This window comes from Saccostrea echinata, unplaced genomic scaffold, assembly GCF_033153115.1.
Source record: "Saccostrea echinata isolate AGI-Se365-2 ecotype Australia unplaced genomic scaffold, CSIRO_AGI_Sech_v1 ptg000023l, whole genome shotgun sequence".
Taxonomy (NCBI): Eukaryota; Metazoa; Mollusca; class Bivalvia; order Ostreida; family Ostreidae; genus Saccostrea; species Saccostrea echinata.
Window position 1 is genome coordinate 9,376,892 of NW_026889772.1, and position 23,206 is coordinate 9,400,097.

General features: G+C 33.5%; 1 protein-coding gene across 1 annotated transcript; it reads right to left on the reverse strand.

Moving 5' to 3' along the window:
• Positions 1-8,455: 8,455 nt before the first annotated feature.
• LOC133191663 (neurogenic locus notch homolog protein 1-like) lies at positions 8,456-18,023 on the reverse strand. The gene is made up of 5 exons (XM_061327405.1): positions 17,951-18,023; positions 15,965-16,146; positions 10,014-10,143; positions 9,771-9,833; positions 8,456-9,273 (listed from the first exon to the last, which is right to left on the reverse strand). Exons 1-5 carry the CDS (start codon positions 18,021-18,023, stop codon positions 8,456-8,458), a joined length of 1,266 nt encoding a protein of 421 aa, XP_061183389.1.
• Between the last annotated feature and the right edge of the window lie 5,183 nt (positions 18,024-23,206).

Below are 23,206 nucleotides of genomic sequence, written 5' to 3' on the forward strand. Positions count from 1 at the left end.
AAATATGACGAATAAACCTGCTATTTTTTTAAACCGTGGAATAGTTTTTGTGCTATTAGCCCATGGTGAAATAGTCATCAAACTATTCACCGGCAGCATTCCGTTTCCCTCGCTTTTCTGATTTTATCCAGATTGTGACGTAACACAAGCTTCGATATAATAAAACACCAATTTACTGACTATTCGGACAATAGCAAGTTTATCGTCCCCCTTGACAGCAACTATTTCCCTCGGCTGCGCCTCGGGAAATATTTGCTGTCTTGGGGGACGATAAACTTGCTATTGTCCTCATAGCCAGTAAGTAGGTGTATACTATTTGTTTGGAGGTCGTTTACAGCTTTATCCAGTCATGGATCGCTGGATATTTACGTTCCCTGAATCAGTTGATTTTAGTGTATGGATTGATAATATATATTTTTTTAACTGACACATAAAAGCGTCAAGCAGGGGATAAAAGGTTTGCAAAGTTGTTGAATAATATTCGTGAAGAACAGACCAGAGCGGATCTCGCTCTCATCAGTATTCACCTGATTCAAGAGGAAGATAAATCATTTTTGATTGCTATTCCCCACATTCTTTATTATAACAAGGTAGTAGAAAGGCACAAAAATCTAGCATTCAGTCGCTGTACGCGTCAGAAAATGATCAACACATAAATAGATATTGTGACCTGCAAGTAGATGTTAAGGAAAGAATACTTCAAGCAGCACCTCATATGGCTGGAAACTAATGGGTCTGAAAAAGGTTATCCATACAGGAGAAGGACTGCAAGTTGAACTTACACTTAATCTGGATTTCACAGATGGTCATGTTAACGGGGCAGGAAAATTACCAAGATGGTCACTTACAATTATCTTAGAAGTTCTTCAGTAAGTTTGGATTTTATTATGCCCCCGTAATCGAAGATTCGGGGGCATATAGTTTTTGCCCTGTCCGTCCGTCTGTCTGTCTGTCCGAAAAACTTTAACCTTGCCCATACCTTTGGATTGGTTGGAGCTATGGCTTTCATATTTCACATGTGTATTCCTTGTGACAAGACCTTTCTTTGGGTACCATCATATTTGACCTTGACCTTGGAGTTTGACCCACTTTTACAAAATTTTGTGAGACTTTAACCTTTGCCATACCTTTTGAACAGTTGGAGCTAAGGCTTTCAAACTTCACATGTGTATTCCTTGTGACAAGACCTTCCTCTGAGTACCAACATCTTTGACCTTGAAGTTTGACCTACTATTGAAAAAACTTTAACCTTGGCCATTATGGCCAACAGTTTGTGCTAAGTCTTTCATACTTTGCATGTGTACTCCATGTGACAATACCTTTCTTTGTATACCAACAACTTTGACCTTGGAGTTAGACCTACTTCAATTTTGAAAATTTTAACCTAGGCCAAAACTTTCGAACAGTTAGTGCTATGGTTTTCATCCTTCACATATGCATTTCTTGTGAGAAGACCTTTCTTTAGATAACAACAACTTTGACCCTTTGACCTTGACTTTGGAGTTTGACCTACTTTTGAAAAACTTTTACCTTGGCCATAACTTTTGAACAGTTGGTGTTAGGTCTTTCATACTTTACATATGCATTCCCTGTGAATAAACCTTTCTTGAGATAACAAAAACTTTGACCTTGACCTTGGAGTTTGACCTTTCATATTACACAGCTTTACTTCTTGAGACAAGACCTTTCTTTGGGTACCAACATTTTTGATTTCTTGACCTGGAGTTTGACTTGCATTTGAGAAACTTTAACCTTCGCCATAAGCTGCCATACGGGGGCATCAGTGTTTCACAAACACATCTTGTCTGATAATGAAATCATTGGAAGAGGAAATTTGCATCATCTCTATGAATATGGAGTAACTCGCTTTCAAGCCAATAACCATGGTGTCAAGACAATTTCAAGTTGGTAAATATTGCCGTCGAAATGCAAAATACAGCGTACACAATTTCCACTTCAACTCTCGGCTAGGAAAACTGTACATCGTTCACAAGGTGATACTTATAAATATGGAACGCCATAGCTGCCTGAAGGTTACTTTCATATTATATGAGGTGGTATAACCGTTATATGAAGTGGTGAAGTCATTATATATAGTGGTAAAATCATTATATTCAGTGATAACTTTATTATATGCAGCGGTTTTATCATTATATAAGGAGGCAATGTCATTATATGTAGTGGTTAAATAATGTAATGAAGTGATAATGTCGTTACATTAGGCTGTAAAATCCTTATATGCAGTGGAAATTTTCGCGAGAGCCTCGTCATCGCGAATATTTCTCGCCGCGAACCGGTCCTTAAAGTCTCTCTTTCTATTAACAACAGATCAAAAAAAGGCTTGGTCGCGAAAACTAATCGTCGCGAACTAGTTTACCCTCGGTAAATCGCGAAATAAAGTCGTCGCGAATAAAAGTTGGTTTACAGTATATATTATTTGGTAGGGAGGGGGGATGATGCATACTTTACTAGAGCGTTTCCTCTAGGGTCGCGGAGTAAGGAGTTAATCCTTACGCCGCGGGTTCGAATCCCACTGTGGGACTTGGAGACCGGTCCTTCGAATGAGACCGAATAAACCGAGGTCCCATGCGCAGTAGGTGCTGGCACGAAAGAGATTCCTCACTGCTCAATGGCACCGAGTGCCGAGTATAGGTCTAAATTTGCGGCCCTTCACCGGCAAATGGCGTCTCTATATGACTGAAAAGTTTTCGAGAGGGACTTTTAACAACAAACAAACAAATAACTATGTACACATAATTAAACAAACTTCAAGGGGTCCGAACCCTATCTCGAATCCCCCTCTAGGTCCGCACATGCCTGTAGTTGTAATAAGCATGTTCTCTATTCTTTCCTTAGTGCCAGTAATCGTTGTCTAGAACACAGTTGTGTACACAATTATTCTCTATCTCTCCCCCTCCACCTGTTTTAAAACATCATTGCCTGTTTCATAATAAATGATCAAAAAAGAGAGTTTTGTCTTTGGTGAATAAGCTTTCAAAATAAGATTTGGACGAGTGATGAATGAGGCATCAAGCTAAATACTTGGGCTGTGTGTATAATTAGTATGTAATTGATTGACCACCACATGCATACATTAAATGTATGGGGGGGGGGGGAGGGGGTCATGAATAAATTACATTGTTACATGACATTGTTACATGTATGTTATTTTTAATAGTATATAAACAGTTTGATAATAAAAGAATGATAAAGAAGTTACCACTGCATAACATGAAACGACTATAAAAGCATGTAAATCATATACGGTACCAATTTTGATGCACCAAATGCGCATTTCGACAAATTATGTCTCTTCAGTGATGCTCAAGCCGAAACGTTGAAATCCAAAATATTTAAATAAAAAAGACTTGGAAGAGCATATAAATAATTGACCACCTCATATAAAGAATTAACAACGGCATATAATTATTTACCACCTCATATAAAGATGTTACCACTGCATAGTATGGTTTTAAAATATATATATAATAATTTTACTTTATAATGTAATGATGTTAGTACTGCACGTAATAAATTTTTCACTTCATGTAATGGTGTCGCACTGAATGAAATGAACTTGGCACTTCACATGCAACGTGTTCACACAAACTATGTTTTTTAACTGTATACACTGTATATTGAACTTATCACATCATATAAAGATTTCCTTAATGTATATAATGAAATAACCACTCCATATAATGATTTTACCACCTCATATAATATGAAAGTGACCTTCAGGCAGCTATGGCGTTCCATATTTAAAGTTGATATTTCAGTATACTGCAAACGAAAGGAGAAACTTCACAATATCGACTATCAGTCGAATGGACCGACGATCGAATAACGAAACGACATTCGAATAAATAAATTCAATAAAAGAGTGATAAAGAGATGGAATTCTCATCCAAATATTGAGAAACCGTCTTTCCTAAGACGCAGTCGAGAAGATAATTTTCCTCATTAAAAATGCTGACTTTACATAGAGAGTATAGTAATTAGAAATGCTTCATTTCCGCGAAAATTATTTGTCAATTAATGTGTTGTTTTTGTAACAAAATCATCGCGCTTTCTTTGTAAAATTATTAATTGGACTTGATCTCATACCATGTACCCATTATTACCGTGGACATTACGATAATTATTTTAAAATTAATATTCTTTTACCTATTTTAAAGACATATTGATAGTTGGTACAAAAAGTATATTCAAATGTTTAACATTATCACAGATACCGTGTGTCCCCCCTCCCCCATCATTTTAATAAGCTTTAAAAAATATATCGTACTGTCATTTTTTTATGCTTCCTAAAAAACCGATTTTACAGACCGATTTATGAACATGAATGACGAGGAAATCATACATTTTGGAGAAACTAGAGCTCTATATTTATTGAATATACAAACGCTATCCACATTTTAGGTCCATGTGAACATCTGCATGTAACATTTGGTGTCACTTTTTAATAAAATTAAGAAAAGGGGATTCGGGGTTAAATATGTCATGTACCAGTGAAGTTTGAAATAAAATTTTAGTTTCCGAAAAAGTTTCGAATATATTCGACTATCGTTCGAATAATGCAATCGAATATTCGACTAAAGAAAATAAATATTTTGACATCCCTAATAATTACAAAGGAATATTTTCTGTAATGTCTGCTCCCAAAATCTAAGTCTGATGGGGAAATCTCAAATTATCCAACCTGATTTCCTAGCCCTGGGGCCACAAATTGGGAGAGGTACCTTTGCTCATCATGTCTATATATGTAGTTTTTTTGTTTTTTATGTTTGTTGTTGTTATTTTTTAGTTGTTTTTTTTTGTTTTGTTTTGTTTTTGCTTGATACACAGAGGCAGAGAAGATAATCAATGAAATAATGCGCTTTCACTATATTTCAATAGAGTCCCCCTCCCGTAGAACTCCTCATCCTGGGGCAACAATTTTCACAACTTTGGAAGAGGCAGCTTTGATCTTCATAACCGTGCACTTAGTTTATCTGATATATACCCAGGACCAGAGAAGATTTTCAAAGAAATAATGTATTTTCACTATATGATCATTAGGGCCCACCTTAACTCCAGAAATTTGAATGAATTTCACAATTTTGGTAGAGATCTTAATGCTGATAACAATAATGTCAACAGTTTGAGTTCATTATGCCCAGGAGTAAAATTTTTAAAATTAGCACTAATTTTGATGTTTTTAGACCCATATATCCCTTAGGCTCCAGAGGCAGGGACCATGAAATTCACAATTTTTATTCCCTTCACGCATAGATGTTCTATGCTAAAATTGGTTCCAGAGAAGAATCTGAAAATGTTCCAATGATAACCCAGGACGGACGGCACACGACGAGGACGAAAACAGATAACGATGGGTGACCTGAGTGAATCAGGTGACATCAAAATACTGGTCTTCAACTACTTAGGCTAATTCATTAAGATATTCTATTGTTCTTTTAATTTTATTTTCAGACATGAAATGTACAAATATAGCGACTTCACGGGTATTTTGCGTTTTTTTTTTTTTTTATACTTTACTTATCGTAATCTGGTTATCTTTCTTGCCCCAGCACACATTCTTTGTTTTGACCTTGATTTAGTTACATTGACTAAAACCTCAGTGTGTGTTGTTTGTATATTACTTGTTTCCAGGGGTCCGTGCTTTTGCCGTGTTCACGATTCGTTCTGTCAATGGATTCCAGATTTCATTGAGTATCAAGCACAAATTGTGTAACATTCACCGTGAAAAATCTATACTTATAAATTAATAAATTTTGCAAATAAACTCCGAAACGGGTGCACCAGAGTTCTTACTTACACACGATACAAGATGATGTCCGTAAACTATATTTAGATTTCACTTGCATTGTAAGTATCGTACATTAAATTAAAAGTCTACTTTTGCTTTCTATAAACAGCCATGAAATAGCAAAAACGTGAGTACGGTGGCGTTTCCGGTTGGCGGATCAAAGTTACTGGCAATTTTTAATGAAACTGACAACAAGCAAACGTTTATTTATTTCATTAAACGTCATTACTGAATTATTCAATCAAAACTTGATTTAAATGATATAAAAGAAATAAGTTGTGATAACCGATTAAAAAGGGAAATGTGCAAATTATTTTCGTCATTCACCGATCGTGATATTGACGGAAGCTTCTAGAACATCATATAGCATCGAGCCCGATGTTAAAAAGAAAAACAAAAAAAAATAGCTTTTGTGTGAATGGTCCTTGAAATAATGGTAAATCATTGATAAAACTGTAAGTTGTGAATATATTTATATATCGAAAGACTATTACATATATGTAGTAGGTTTTCCTAATAAATTTATCGGTAAAATTTGTATATATTCTTCACTGAGCATCGTGGCAACGAACCCGAAGTACAATTTGTACTTCGTAATAAACTTGCTTACATGAAAAGAGAATATCAATGAATAAAGCATTATTCAAATACAATTATGTTATATAATTTTGTGCATTTCAGTTTTTTCTGAATACAGTCTTTTGTATCAAATACTCGGCCTATTCCAGTGGCGGATCCAGGAATCTTGAAAGGGGGGGGACCAGTTTGGGGTTGGGGTAGGGGCCCACGGACACACCAAAAAAATGATTTATTAAATTTTATGTATATTTTGGACACAAAACGGGAGGGGGTTGGGCCCCCCTCTAAATCCGCCAGTGTATTCATAGGGCGTTAAATAAAAGCTAATTTTTACACAGGTACTTTTAGGTCTTGGATTATAAATATGTATACATGTACCTTATTGATATGTAAAAAAAAAAAAAAAAAAAAAAGAGAGGTAAGGTACAGTTTTTACATATCAATAAGGTACATACATATTTATAAACCAAGACCCAAGTACCTGTGAATTTTTACCAAAAAAGTCTATTTCTCAGTAAAATGTGCATATTCACTGCTTTTATTCGTGACGGAAATGAAATAAGAGCATTTGAAGTACAATATCCATAACATAGTAAAATGTATATAACAGGTTTCACAATAAACGTCAATAAATGATATTGTTATTTAAGTTTTACAGGGGGGGGGGGGGGGGGGGTTGGAGACGTATTTCTACTTCATGCGGGATTTTGAACAAAGTATTTCTTCCTGCTATAAGCCTGTAGGCTGTCAGTAGAAACTACAATATATATTATTAGATTTTTTTTCTGTCGATAGTGGTATAAATTCAATTCCCCGCGCTTGCGCGGGATTTCATCTAGTGCATTAATAAATAAAATTGCGTCACTTTAAATTCTATATTACAAATGTAGAATAGCAAAATATCATGTTGCAGGAAGGTTATATTCGGACAAAACAAAAATAAAATACCACAGCGTTAGTCATTTGTAATTATTCCTCCCCTTAAACGGTAAGATCTTTTTTGTTTTTGCCTAAATATCCGTTTCGTAGACGGTCAAAGACCTTGTCTGCACTTTAACTTGAAATGAAATCAAACATGTGGTTGCTACGACCCGTGTAACGACCTTGACATAAGGTCATACAGTACATCAAGAATTAAGGTCTCTAGTTACTGCTGTTGTCGGCGATTTAACTTAGGAACGCTGAACCCTTGATTGTACATGTAAAATAATCGTTCAATCTTCAGTTTGTTGTTAATCATACCTCAAATTTCTACGAGAGTACTTATTACTCTAGGTCCATGAGCTGGTAAACGTTCAAACATTTACAACAAGTTAAAATGTGACTTAGGATTTATTGATTGTAATGATTGATTAGTTGTTTTATGTCCAGTTCGAGAATTTTTCACTCATATACAGACGTCATCACATACCGATGAAGGTCTTCAAATTTACATGTAGACCTTTATTACTCGGCACTCAGGGCCGCATTGAGCAGTGAGGGATCTTTATTTGTGCCAATGCCTGCCATAACACGGGGCCTCGGTCTCATCCGAAAGACCCGTGACTTTCACTTCAAAGTACCGAGCGATTGGCTAAGGAACACTTATGTCAGGGGAGGCCAGGGAGCGGGAGCTGAGCCACAGTGACAGATTGTAATGATTACATTATATTGAGGGATCATGGTACTTGAACGTTGAGAAACAAGCACTCGAGTTAATAAGTATAATTGCTTTTAAAATAGTTAGGAGTAATGATCGAAGAAGCATATCAATCTGATTAAAATCAGATGTTTGAATCGCTCTGAAATTGTGATACACTGTGGTCGCTACATAAACTTTGTGTAGCGACTATCAGAATTGCAATAAACCAATGTTTATAATTATACAAGAACACAGTCTAGCAGTGATTACTTTTCTTTTTAGTAGTATTTCAATGTCATGGGTTTATACTGATTAAATATCAATCGATTATCAACAGAAATCATAAATGGAAACGTGATTCCATGAAAATCAAATATGTTACATCTTCAAGAATTCTGTTTATTTGCCCATTCCCTGAGTGCAATGAGAGTCACAAATGGACTCTTTCAACAAATTGGTTGTGATATTGGTTGACATATGTCTTGAATGCAGCAAATGTCAAAAGGTTTAACGAGTATTGGTTCAAGACAAGCGTCATTGATAGTTTTATTTGTTTGGGGGCATACACACTCATAATTAACTCCTCGCGCAACGCAAACAGAGGGTTCGTTACAAATAGACGGTGTAACACAGGGGTCGGCTGCAGTGGTTATATTTGTTCCTGGTGGTAGAGAGGACTTTGTTGCCTGTGATGATGGTTTTGTAGAATTTTGTACTGTGCTGTTTGTTGGATTGATTGTTGACTTTGGTGTACCTTTTTGTGGTAATGTTGAAAGTGTTGTCTTGGGTGTTAATTTTGAAATTGTACTTTTTGATGGTAATGTTGAATTTGTACTTTTTGTTGGTAATGTTGAAGGTGTACTTTTTGGTGGTAATGTTGAAGTTGTGCTTTTTGATGGTAATGTTGAAGGTGTACTTTTTGGTGGTAATGTTGAAGATGCTGTGGTGATAAGACTTAAGTCGACTACGCTGTTGCAGAGATCGCCGTAGAAACCTGGGTCACACAGACACTTGAAGTTCTTTCCATCAGGTACACACATGCCCCTTGCACATGGGTTGGTGTCGCAGACGGTCAGTTCGATTGTACAGTTTGGACCGGTATAAGGAAGAGAACACAGACATGTATGGGACACAACATTATTCACGCACGTCCCATTGTTCAAACAGGGCGATGGGATGCAATGATCGGTAACGTCACACAGTTTTCCCGCGAATCCTAACGGACATGCGCAGTAAAAGTCTTTCCCCAACTCCACGCACTTTCCTTAAATTAAAAAAAATTGAAAGAAGGCGAATTTTATGATGTACCTCGATCAAGTTTATAGCTTTTTTTGTACAAGATAAACTAGCAAAAATAAAATGCATATTAGAAATAATAATGAAGATTCCTAATTATACGCGAGGAAAATAATTATCACGAAATTTCGCCAATAGCTCCACTCGCAAAATAAAATTACTCCCTTTTATTTTTATGGTGCTGAAATCCACGTAAATTCTCTTGATCAACCGTCCATTCGCGAATAATTATTATATTTGACGTTAAAGAGTGATTTCGCGATAATAAGTACTCACGAAAATTAAGGAATCTACAGGATTTTAAACATGTCGCACAATACTGCAGAGCTAAGTGATAATTTCTTTTCAATTTTAATTTGATTTACGGAAAACGTGTAACTCGAGAAAACAAATATCTTTCTTGATTCTTACAGAAATCATGTCAACATTTTTTATGTCCACTTAATCTACTTTTTTAATATTTACCTCCATTCTCACAAGGGTGTAAATCACACGGATGACCTCTCGTGCCACAGCTGCTGCACTTTACTGTTTGTAAAATTAAGATAAACAAAATAATAACTAAAACCACTTGCAGTGGTGCCTATAGTCTTACAAAAAGGCATGTGAATAATAAAAAATATAATAATTCTTGAACTATTGATTATAAATTAATTACTGCTATGAAATTAATAGACTCTTGTTACTGTAATTAGTTTCAGTAAGTACTTTCTAATTGCCTCATCCGGGATTCGAGAGCTGTCACAGTGTCGGTGAGGTTTTTCATTTTATCGTCCACAGTCGATGTAATGTTATGTAATTTTTCCATTACATCTGGGTTGGTATTCGGTGCGATGCTCTATGAAATGATTTTTCAGAGAAAACTTTTAATAAATAAAAAACCTTCAAAGACACTGAAGACGTATATAAAGATAAACACCTACAGCTGTACCAAATAAATGGTAGCTTTTCATTTTCATGAAATTAGATTCTGAGAAAATTGATACTTGGTTTGGCTTGATCTTCCCTAATGCACTAATGATATGGAACCATAAAAATAGGTGGCGACAAATTGGTTAAGTTTTATTCCACACGTTATTCTGAAGTTGAATGATGTATGCAAATCGTTAAAAAAAAAAAGTAGGAACTAATAAGTAAACATTTTTTGGAAGTGTATTATTCCTTTTTACAGAAAAAGAAATTTCTAATACAAAAATTTAAATTAAAAAAAGAGAATATCTTTGTAATACATTATTCCTGTAGATTATTCTGTTTGATTTTCCAAATTTTTAACTTCAAAGTGTATATATATTTCTGGCATGCACTACAAATTTCATATTTTGCTCATTTAACAATTTTTTGGGGCTCGCAGAGGACCCTTTGTTCTCGTTTTTCACATCCAAATGGATGAATCAAATTATATTATACATGCAATGTTTTGTTCGTTTTGTTTTGTTCTTGTTTGTTTTTTAATTACCTGTATACGAAAAGAGGCAAATATTGTTTTTGCAATACTTTAATGACACAGACAAGAGGTGCCCTAACATTCATACACTGTATATATATATATATATATATATATATATATATATATATATATATATATATATATATATATATATATATATATATATATATATATATGTTTTACAAATTCACATGTATATGTATGTCGAAGCAATGACCAAGCTACAGGCCACTTAAATAAAACTTTTTTTTTATTAAATTAAGATTCTCCTTACTAAATTATTGCACAGGTACCTCACATATCATATGAGAAAAAAACTGAGTCTCGAGACTCTAAAGGAAAACCTATTTAGGGTTTTATTAAAACGTGTGGAAGTACACCCAGTCTGTGTTCAAATTTAATTTCTCTAAGAAATTTAAGTTAGACTTTAAGTGGCACTAAATCATTCACGATTACGAATATTTTTTAAAGAGAAACAGTTTGAATCAACTTTTTTTTAAATTTAACTCGCCGAAAACATATATTGGCTTACATTGTGCTTACGGTATTTGTGAATGAAAATCTTGTAAATTTTGGGAGTTAGCTGTAGAGATTTACATCTATAATCCTGGATTGTTCTTATGTTATTTGTATAAATATTAAGACATAGGACGACAGTACAACGTGAAACATGAGAAAGAGTAAGCTATATTTAGATTTCAAGTGCTTTATTTATAATTTATCAATGGTCACATCTAACCAAATGATTGACCTATATATTAACTATGTGTTATATATACTTTACTCTGAAAGTCTCAATCTTAATCAAAAGGATGTATTTTTTGTAAATAATAATAAATATAATTTTATCTGTAAATATTTGAAGAATGATGACGCTCTTGCTTGACATTAGTATTTAACCTATATAACTATATATTTTGTAGACAAATTTTAATTCTTCAATTACGTGACGGTTTAAGGAGATTATATTTTTTGACAAATTTAAATTACTAATATCAATTGCAAAAATGTTTTTTTCGTAAATATGTACATGTAGTCTATACATATTATCATAGATTTTATTTTGAAACAATATGCTGCAATTGGAAAATATGTCATTCTTTCTACGATGTCCAGAATTAGAGCCTGTTTTTGATAAATATTGTAGAAGATTGTCGTATAAGTTATGCTATATGTCTAGCATGCATGTGATCTGATGAAGCTCTTCATTTGTTTATAAATGATTATTAAATGACATTAAATTTTATCAAATGAACATAAGTAATGCAGCATCACTAATTCAAAAGCGAATAATATAATTTAGATTTTTAAGTGACCCAGACTTATAAAGCAGGGACATTAAAATGTCCACATCAAAGTCTCAAGATGTACGAGATTTAGCGTCGTGCGAGATTTTTATCGCATTTTTAATATAATTTTCGCTGATCAAAATCTGAATCCTGTTTCCTACAGGATGCCCGACTTTGATGTAAAGGTGTGACACTGCTTAGATTAAAGTGTACTTTCATCACTGTCGGTTTCCTTTTCCTAATAATGATCTACTAACAGTTATCTGGCGATCTGCCCCTCCTTGCGCTGTTTATATTGAGCAATAGGATATCAAATTATATATTTTTGAGTATTTTATTAACAATGTATTACATTAAATATCGGCAAAATTAACGTAACTGATTGATACTAGTAAAAGATAAAATTATATCAATTATTTGTATGAAATTTTTACATTATATCTGAAATTCATTGCAATATTCAGAAATAATCGAATAATTATTTCGTTTTTAATTTGATATGGGATATGTTTTATTGTAGGTGCCCCCTTTTTTTCTTAGATGTGAGGCTTAAAGTATAGTGGATAAAAATTATCAAACTCATTGAGATTCTGAAAAATATAAAGAAGAATGCTCTACCAAATACTTTTTTAAAATACATGTACATGAATTTACACCTACAGCAAAATAACCAATCTGTATAATACATTAAAAACATATTTAAACGTTTAATGTGCTACACTACTAGTATGTAAGTACTGTAATTACCCGGTATATATTGTTATGTGCATTTCAGACAATGAAAACAGAATTATCATACAGTAATCAATAATAAGGCATTCAGACCATTATTTTGAATTATGTCATCCTAGACATAGAATTAGAAAGAATTTGAAAGCAAGAATTGTTCTTGTTTCTTTTTTTAATCCAAGTAAGAAAATTCCACGCCGCTAAATAAATGCGCAAATTTGAAGATATACAGCTAAGAACATCGAAAAGTGTTAAAAATTCAGTGAATTTATCAATCGAAATTAGTTAGATCTGATATCCACCCAAATCAAGTTGTTTAGAGAAACCAATATATAAAATCATACTTATTCATTTAAAAATGATCACGTTTTTGCATCTCTCTCTCTCTCTCTCTCTCTCTCTCTCTCCAGATTTCGTTTAATCAATTCATTAAGTTACACTTTAGAAGCAGACAATTATTTCACTTGTTTGGATGGACTTCTTGCTGCTAAATGATCAACAAAACCTCTGTGATAATTAGATAATGCTGATTAAACGAAATAAAGGCTTACCCCATATACAAAACGGCAGGCCAACAAAGCAAAAGAAACTACCTTGGCATATAATCCGACAAAAATTACTTAAAACCTAGATTTTAATCTTCAATCATCTGCGAGATTGGTTAAGAACTAAGTGTTTAGAACATAATGTTGTTGCTTATTAAGCTAAAAGCAAGGAACACTGAGTTCATTATAATTGGGATCTTTTTCTCTATAAAATTCTCATCAAGATAATAATTTTTTTTAAAAATTCAAAACAGAAAAATCAAAACCCTCAAATTGCTTCACTATATTCTAAGTGCAGTCGGTAGTCATAAATTGTTTCAGCAAACTGGTCTTGGCTAGTGGTATCAAGTTTTCCATTTTAAAACATCTCACAAACATCTGTATTATGTTGATTTTGTTATTCTATTTATAAAAGGAACACATTTTTTATCAACTTACTTCATCTTATGACACTTATATTATACAATACAGTCTTTTGAAAGTGGGGTGGGGTGGGGCAACCTCCAAAAAAAATTAACAAGCAAAATGAATATAAATAAATAAACGTAAACACCCCAAACTCGAAAATTCTATTTCTTATGGGGCAGAGAGAGTTGGGCCTTTCTCTAACTTTTTGATTCATTTTTTCCAAATGCTGGAATTTGCCAGTGTTCGACCGTACAGCAACACAAATGGGGGTATGTTAGGGGGGCAAGCAGCTGCTAAATGAAAATTTACATAGTAAAGCTACATCAAAAAACTATTCTCAGAAAAGGGGTGCAGAAACCCTACCCTAAACCCGTGTACTACGGGGCTGCAATAAAAACTTACATCATGCAACATTAACTTCATTGTGTATAGAAAGAGGTAAGATGTCGGCTCATTAAAATAACTGATACTGTAAATTACCAACTTTTATTTGCACGCGAGAAATACTCGCGAGTTTCGCGACCTACTTTAACTCGCGAATATTTTGCCGCGAGCAACTTATTTTGCTTTGTATTTATGGAGGATGTTTTTCAGTCGCGAAAATTATTCGTCGCAGATCAATTTCAAACTGGTGAATCGCGAATATAAGATGACGCGAATAATAGTTGGTTTATAGTACATTGTACCAAATCTGCAAATAATGTACAATAGTCTTACAAAAATGGCCATCTTTAACAGATACTTATGGCTACCTAAACTGTAATTTATATGATTGCTTTTCATACATTTATTAATATTGGCTGTTATTACTTAATAATGTTCAAGACTATCACTTATTCGTGTAATAGAGAAAAGAATTTTTTATAAAAATGAAAAGTTATCAAAGTTTAGAATGTTCCTCCCTTGTCCCTGGAAATTTGCATTACTCTCACTACGTGATTAAAAAAATGTGATATAATATAAGCAATGGTATTCAAAATTCATGTATTTCGACACTTTCATTGATTTTTATTTCATTACGAAAGCATGTTGGTAAACAAATTTATGGTTGAAAGACCTCCAATGTCCACATATGACACGGCGATTTGATGAAATTTGAAATTTTTTGTCGTTTAAAGTCATCATTCGTAAGTTCTATGGTCGATACAATGACCTTGTCAGCAAATACAATTTATCATTGAGCCAAATGCTGACTGACGTTTTTCACACTAATTGTTAGGCCATTATTTACACACTGAATTGTCGACGGATTTTTCCGTTATTTCCCGATCATGACAAGGAGCACACGGCGGGTGTGACCGGTCGGCAGGGGATGCTCACTCCTCCATGGCACCTGATCCCACCTCTGCTGTTTGGAGGTCCGTGTTTGCTCTGCTCCTATTTTGTATTGATTAATGGACTTTTGAGCTTGAATACTGTTCGTTATCTCCATATATTTCATTATAAATTATATTTATCACAGACTGATTTCTGTAAACGGTGTTTTACTCAATTAGACCGCCGAAAAGGCCTGAAGTACTGCCGACTCGGCGTTAAACAATCAATCAATCTAGTAAGATTTTAATATTTGTAATTATGAGAATTACTTAAACTTTGCAAGGGAGCAACAATACTTTGTCAAATACATTGTATTTTGCTTGATAGAAATATGTACGCGGATAGAGGACTTATCAGTAGGTGTCTTGCATACTTTTGTGATCGGCTTCGGCAGGTCACAGGTTGATCTCATGTGAGGCATCCGATAAATGTAACCATTTGCGCACAAATAACGCGACGGACTACTTTGTTTACTTTGCGCTAACAGCTTCATGTACTTGTATACGTGTATTAATCATAACATGCTGAGTACTAATTAAACTTTTATGGAACTTTTTAATGCATTTACTATTTATTTATTTATAAAGTTATACAGTGAATAAATTTACATTTTCTCTATGTTCACAAGAATTTCATTCATTTCTGAAACGGAAGTACACCCTTTCCCTCTAACTCGTACGTTATTTTATTAGTTTATTATCTGATTGCCTGTTCTGTACATTCTATGCCATTACGCAGGCCACAAGCTTGTTTCCACATCCTTGCTTTTTTTTTATGGAAACACGTTTTAGTGAAATTGAATATCAAACATAATCAATATCCTATGTATATTGACAAGCAAATTAATTAACTTAAACAAGCTTTCTCTACAACTTTTTTAAAATTCTAACTGAGAAGGCGATTGTTTTCTAGTAAGTTACTTACCAAATCAGTCAGATTTCTCTTTATGACATCAATCATTTTACGGTTGTCGTAAATACTCTTTGTTTCTGCACGAATGGTGTGCCATAGTTTGGAGAGTTCCACTTCATTATTAGAGATCCGCTGTGTGTCACCTTTAAGGACGTCCACAGCAGCCTTCATCTGACAAAAGTCTGTCTCAAAAGCTGTTAAAGATAAAAGCAACTGAGCAAAACTAATACATTTAGAGAATACAAGCAAGACCTTTTTAAGAACTACGTGTTGTTTTTAATTAGTAGAAAGTGATAAACACCAGTCTTTTAAATTGTTATTTAAAAATAGTTTTATAGTCTGAAAAACAGAGCGATATTCATGGTTCATCTTACCTGGAGTCTGCTCTACCTAACAGTAAATCTCGGCGGATGTATCGAATGTATAAAAAACGAAGGTAATTAGGTCTTGGTCCTGAACTTTGACCTACTTTTAAAAATTCATAATGTCGATTATTGTTTATCATCTAAATTGTGAGTGGTGGGCATATAGACCTAAAGCATATGCACTGATTTTCACACGTTTTCTTTAATCAGATTTTTGTTAGCTTTTGACCTTGAATTTGACCTCTGATTTAATTTTCGTTTCACATTTTGTCAGATACAAAAAAAAAATCGCTTCTATATTTAGCTTCTATCTTATGTACAAAACCTAACATACATGTACTTTGTGAAATCGTACATAAACTTTGACCTAACTTTAAAAAATTCAAGCACCACATGCAGAAAATGGCAGGTCAAGTATCTCATGAAAGCGTTCTTTTTAGGGTGATATTTCAAAGTTGGATTTTATAGGTGAATATTTTACAGATATATTTTACAGGTTGATATTTTTATAGTTATATTTTATAGGGTGATATTTTATACCCCAAAGGATATAAATTTATTATCCTTTGTAATGAGATGACATGGTTTATTGCTGGTACATTTTATATTTAATTTGTCTCTTTGATTATAAATATGTCAGTGTGTAATCTAACAAAATAAAAGTTTGAATTACTTTGCAAAACTTGGTATTTGTTTGTTGCTTTTTACAAGAATTAAAAATAGAATTATAGTAATAGTTTGTTGCTTATTTAAAAGAACTTAAATATCATTTTAGTTTTTGAAAGCCCAAGAGCAGATTTATTATACCCTATTTTAAGGTAAATTGTCAAAGAACCAATAATTTGTTTTAAAAATTTGAAGTCATATAAGAGTGCATAAAAATTAATTCAAAAGTCACTAAATCTGAAAAATTAGCTATTTAACTGAAAGGACGATCAGATTAAGTTTGCAAACGAAAAAACTTTTGGAAAGCATGTTTTGTTTTTTACATTTTGTACTTTAAGGTAAGCAGATTATTTAACCGATTTCTGCTCCTTTGTTTGAAATAATTTCACGGATAATTTATTTGTAACCAATTTTCTTCAAATTACAATAAAGTTTGCTCGAGACTGGAGGTTTGATTTAATACGTAAATACTTTTACAATACAACTATTTAATACTTGCAAGAAATTTCCATATAGAAAGTAACGGAATTTGACTGACATATATCGTACCAATTCTTATACCTTTGTTTTTATACTAAATTTGACTATCGAATATTCCGTCTACGTGATCCATACATATGGCTCACGGCGGGTGTCACCGGTCGACAGGGGATGCTTACTCCTCCTCGGTACCTGATCCTACCTTTGGAATTTCCGGCAGTCCTTTCTTATGCCCAGTTTACAGATTTGTATTGTTCGTAGATATCACTACTCCTTATCTTCACTTTTTAATTGATCAAACTTTGTCTTTTTTAAGACATTGAAACCCCACAAAAAAAGTACCGTACTATTTTGCTTAACTCAGAAGGGGTTTTTTCCAGATTATTTACGTTGTCTGTATTGTTTATTTTTTTAGATACATTTTTATCATGTCATTGGTTATTTTGAAGTATATCAGACGGCACCAGATAGAGGGTTGTCTACTTACTATCAGAATGGACTTGGCAAGACTGGGCTGTGACTGCGCCTAGGACACTAAACCAGACAATTAGTGGCGCCATTAGTAGTGGTCCTGGGGGATCTGTGTGGACTATTATTCTAGGTCAATGACTGACTGCTTATCACTGATATGTATGTTATAGTCCTGAGTGGTGTGTCATAAGTATTAACATTCAGTTTGGTCTGTCGTAGGCGTTTCTATCATCAGATTATTCCATTTCAACGTAAAGCATATCTCTATACATAAAGAAGAGCAACAAATAATCAACCACTAAACATGGTATGCGTGATCATCAACTTGTCAGTTTACCATAGGATACCTCATTTACCTTTATCAGTATTATCTTTGTACACATATATGTGCTTCATGTTTATATGTTAAGTCGGATGAAATAGAACCAATAATAGAACTCTTGTTATCATATTTCTCAGTGTAGAATTCAACATTCAGAATAATTGTTTGGACAGTATGCTTACATACATTTTACATTATTTTGACAGCATGATAACAAACATTTTTATCAACAAGCATTTCATTTAGATCAGAAAGTATACAGTAAAAAGGAAACATATCCACGCATTATTGTTTACTTGTAAATAAATAGGTAATTAAAATGATCAACTTGCAGATAAGTTATTGCATGATGTTATGTCTGTTCCATCGCACGAACGAAATGTCTTGATCTTCTTGTTTTTGTGGAATATTCCTATGTCTCAGTTTTATTGGGTTTTTTATGCCCGATAAAATATGAGGAAACTCTTTCCAGGAAACTGAAGACCAGTGGTACCCTCTAAAGTTACAGTCACGAACCAATGGGAGCAAAATGAGATTGCTCACACTGTCGTTGGCACTACTAATCGTCAGAAGACGCAACCATTTGTAAAGCTGACCTGATTAGTTGTGCTTTAGAAACCAGACAAAATTTACTACCAGGGTGGGACAGGTGCAAAAAAAATAATTAATTAAAAAAGTCTTGGTCCCATACCTTACGGAATGACAAAAATATATGCATGTATATGTCCCGTCTTTACTTTCTGTGAAAGAGTCGAATTGATATACATACATGAAAAAGGTGAAGATAACGATTTAAAAAAGAATCTACAAACAATACAAATCTGTGAGTATGAAGTAACACACGGACCTCCGGAAATTCAAGAGGTGGGATCAGGTGCCTAGGAGGAGTAAGCATCCCCTTCACACCCGCCGTGAACCCTATGTATTGATCAGGTAGACATATATAACATAACCTTAATTAGCGTCAGTCTTCTACAGCGATGTGGAAGATGACTATCAGTTGTAAAGTACAGAGTCCATTCAACTAAAGAAAATGTTGGTATTTCTTTTCAGATCTAAATGTTTTGGAAATTTTAAATGTGATTTTGGATTACATGCAGCCTGAAAGTGTATAAGTTGGGTTAATTAAATATGAACAATATTTCATTTTAAAGTTGCAGGAAGATGATGGATACTCCTGAGTTCTTTGTTACAATCCTTGAAAATCTAATTTAAATTTATTACATGTATTTACTAATAATCAAGAAGTCTTAATACTACTGATTTAGAAGACTTGAATTTTCATAGAAAGCATTCATCTTCACGTTAGGGTTATTCAATTGTGTGTTCTTTAATTGACCATAACTTTTTTTTATATACAATTTTTTCAATAAAATATGGCAGATTTGGTATTTTTTCTTCGATATTTGCAATGCACTTCCTGATATATGTCATTCACTGAGCTTTTGATATCGATTTCCATAACTTGAGCATAAAGGAAAATACCAGGCAATAAAGTAATTCATTTTATTTATGCTGTACATTTCCTTCTGCGTTTGGAGGTCCTGGCACTTAAATAAACTTAGGGACAAATGTTCTTTCAAATTAAAGAGGGAAACAGAAAATTGTATTATATGATGAATGTCGCCAAAAGGCACTCATTTGTTTACCATTTTATTTTACTTTACTGTGATAGAGTACAGCTGGATCGATGTGGTTTAATTTTTCATCTTTCAGTTTATTACTTATTGATTCTTTTTCCTTCCAGTTTTTGCTCAAAGCATTTAAACCTTTCTCAAATCTACACAAACATAAAAGCGCCTTTTGTGTCTGTCCAAAAATGACGTCACGTGCCCTACTGCTGTGCGTGTTCGGCTAGTAATCTGCAATTTCTTCTTTGATGGATCAATTTGTAATTGCTCGGTTACACCTCCACAATAAAAAGTGATCAGTTTCTTAGGCGCATGCGATCTGCTCGCAATTAAAAGATGAGAGGGGGTTGTTATAAGGAGGATGCATGGTAATCCAATGTGTTTTACGTAAATTCGATAAACATCTATTAATTTTTTGTTCTCTTACCAATTATTGGGAAATATAGGTTAGCTGCACTGAAGATTGTTAACCTCTTGATGTTTTGATAAAGTGTCAAGGTCATTATAAAGAAAGTCGTTAAAATTCGGTTCTTTGTCTTGGAACATGCATTTTTCTCTCCTTTTTTATTATTTGCAATTTATCTGTTGAACAAAGAGTATACCTTCGTTTGATTTAGGGCGTGGAACATTACGATGTGCAGATGGAGATTTTATTTACTTGATCAACAATGATATCACAGCAAAGTTGCGTTCATTTTATTTCGAAGATAAAAGAATTACGTGGAGTGTGATGGTTTTTCAATTTACCAATTATCTTCTAAAGATTATGGAGTTTAATATTATGAGAAACGTAAAACGCAGCAGTTTTTTTTTCTCTTTGAATGTCTAGATTTGCAGACATTACAGGGATTATCGGTTTATCCCCATTATCTACAACAAGGCTGCCCTGTGATGGCCCTACTGTGAATCAGTAGTATCATAATTTCCCCCATACCACATCAAATAATGACCGAGAACTACGGTTACAACACTTCATACATGTACTTAACAAACATCAAGGTGCTATAAGATATATGAGAAAGTGTACCGGGGTACCTTTGATATTCACAAGTAAATGTTACAGAAAAAAGCAGCCAAGTACTCTTAGCTTTATTTATCGTACATCTATAGTAATTTATGAGTGAATCCCTTTCAAATCCACAGCAATGTGTGATTAACACTAGAGAACAATTTATTAAAGAAATTCATTTTTGCATATCAATTGTTTGGGCTATTTTCAACTTAAACACCGTTCACGGTAGCTCGGTAGAGCGCTCGCTCCGTGATCGGGAGGTCGTGCGTTCGAATCTCGGCCGCGACTGACCTAAGTCGATAAAAAATGGGTAGCAACCGTTACTGTACCTTCGCCATGCGCTCGACTCTTTGAAGTGAAAGTTGCGGGTCCTTCGGATGAGACCTTAAAAACTGCGGCCCCGTGTCACGGTAGGCGTTGGCACGATAAAGATCCCTCACTGCTCAATGGCCCTGAGTGCCGAGTAAAGGTCAAAATTTGAAACCCTTCACTGGTATATGGTGTCGTCTCTATATGAGTGGAAAAATTCTCGAATGGGACGTAAAAAAACATACAATCAATCAATCAATCGACTTAAACAGGTATAACTTGAGTTGAAGGGAAAAGGTACAGTAGCCATACCTCCGAAACGTAATGCGATTGAATTGTTTGAAATACAATGAATTAGAATTTTTGATTTAAAATACTGACATTCATCGAGACTTCAGCAAAAGCTTTAAAACAAGATTCTACTGATATAAAATTGACATAAGAAATCGGTATCGAGTGTCATATGTTAAATTTCTCAACTCCAAGTCTTAGTGCACCACGAACTCTGCTGATAATCCAATTGTTTGACGCTCTATTGGTGTATAGCTGACAAATGTTAACCATACAAAGAGTTTTTTGGGGTATTTCAGAACTTTTTTTTACATGAATTGAATTTCTCCAGATTACAACAGTTGTAGAAGATACTATCGTTCAATTTCTTTGAAAAAAGTGCAAATTGATAGTTTAAAAAAAAAATCCGTGAATTTTCATTCTTCACAGTGCGATTACGGATGAAGATAATTTATAGCAATATCTTTTTTTTTTTTAACTTATAGCAACCCTCTTTAATATACTGAATGCAAAATTTTGCACCAAAAATATTTCTTTCTAAAGAATAAGGTGATATAGTTTGTGTAAAAAGCGCAAGTATATATATATATATATATATATATATATATATATATATATATATATATATATATATATATATATATATATATATATATATATATTCGTTGTCCTTCATATTTATTGATTTATTTATTTTTGAAATATCTACATCAATATTGTATTCGATTTCTAAGATCATTGAATAGCATATACAGTTTCATAGTCTTTATTTTAAAGATTCATTTAATAACAAAATATAACGTATGTACTGTGATACTTTGACTCGTTTGTTTTTGTTTTTATTTTCTTGTTCTACGCATTTTAAGCTTCAACAAAAAACTTTAAAAAAAAAAAAAAAAAAAAAAAAAAAAAAAAAAAAAAGATGTTTAGTTTATGCTTCACAGTGATCATCAGCAAAGCAATTTTTTGATTATTAAAAAAAATACAGAGATAGATAAAGCATACAATTTTTAGCTGAGATTTGTGACACCCAGGAACATGGAAAGCTTCAGTTTAATAAGAGAAAATGACCGAGTGGTTTGTGGTCCACACCTCTATTAATCCTCATACAATAGGAAACGTGAAAACTGAATGAACTGCTGATGAATTTAAACTGGATGTCAAAGATGCCGAATTAATGCTAACCTTAGAAATAAATAAGTGTAGCATTTCTTTAAGTGTATTTTTAATTGAAAGTAGTTTTACAGGGTAGAATAGACATTTCATAATTACATTCACTGATAAAATGGAACATGTGGAATATTCACAGACTCCAATTGATGATTCTACATCATGCAAAAGCGAACAAATTATTCATCACTACTGCCGAGTACATTGCAAAGGAGTTTCATGTTTATTTAGACAGGAATGCACCAGAGCTTTTTGTGGTAGCCGTGAAGAAATCGGCATACTCGAAATAAAAATAAATCAATCTCCACGAATAGGAGAATTTAGCTGGACTATCATATAATTGTAAATTTTGAATTTACAGGGAATATTTACAATAACTATTGACAGTCATATTGTAAATCTTGTTTTACTGCTACCTTGTTAAATTCAAACTTTACAGGGCAACCACTATTATTCCATTACATGAACCCTGTATTTAATTCCATGATAAGCACAGATAATTAAAAAAAAAAAATGGATGCCTGGATTAATACATAT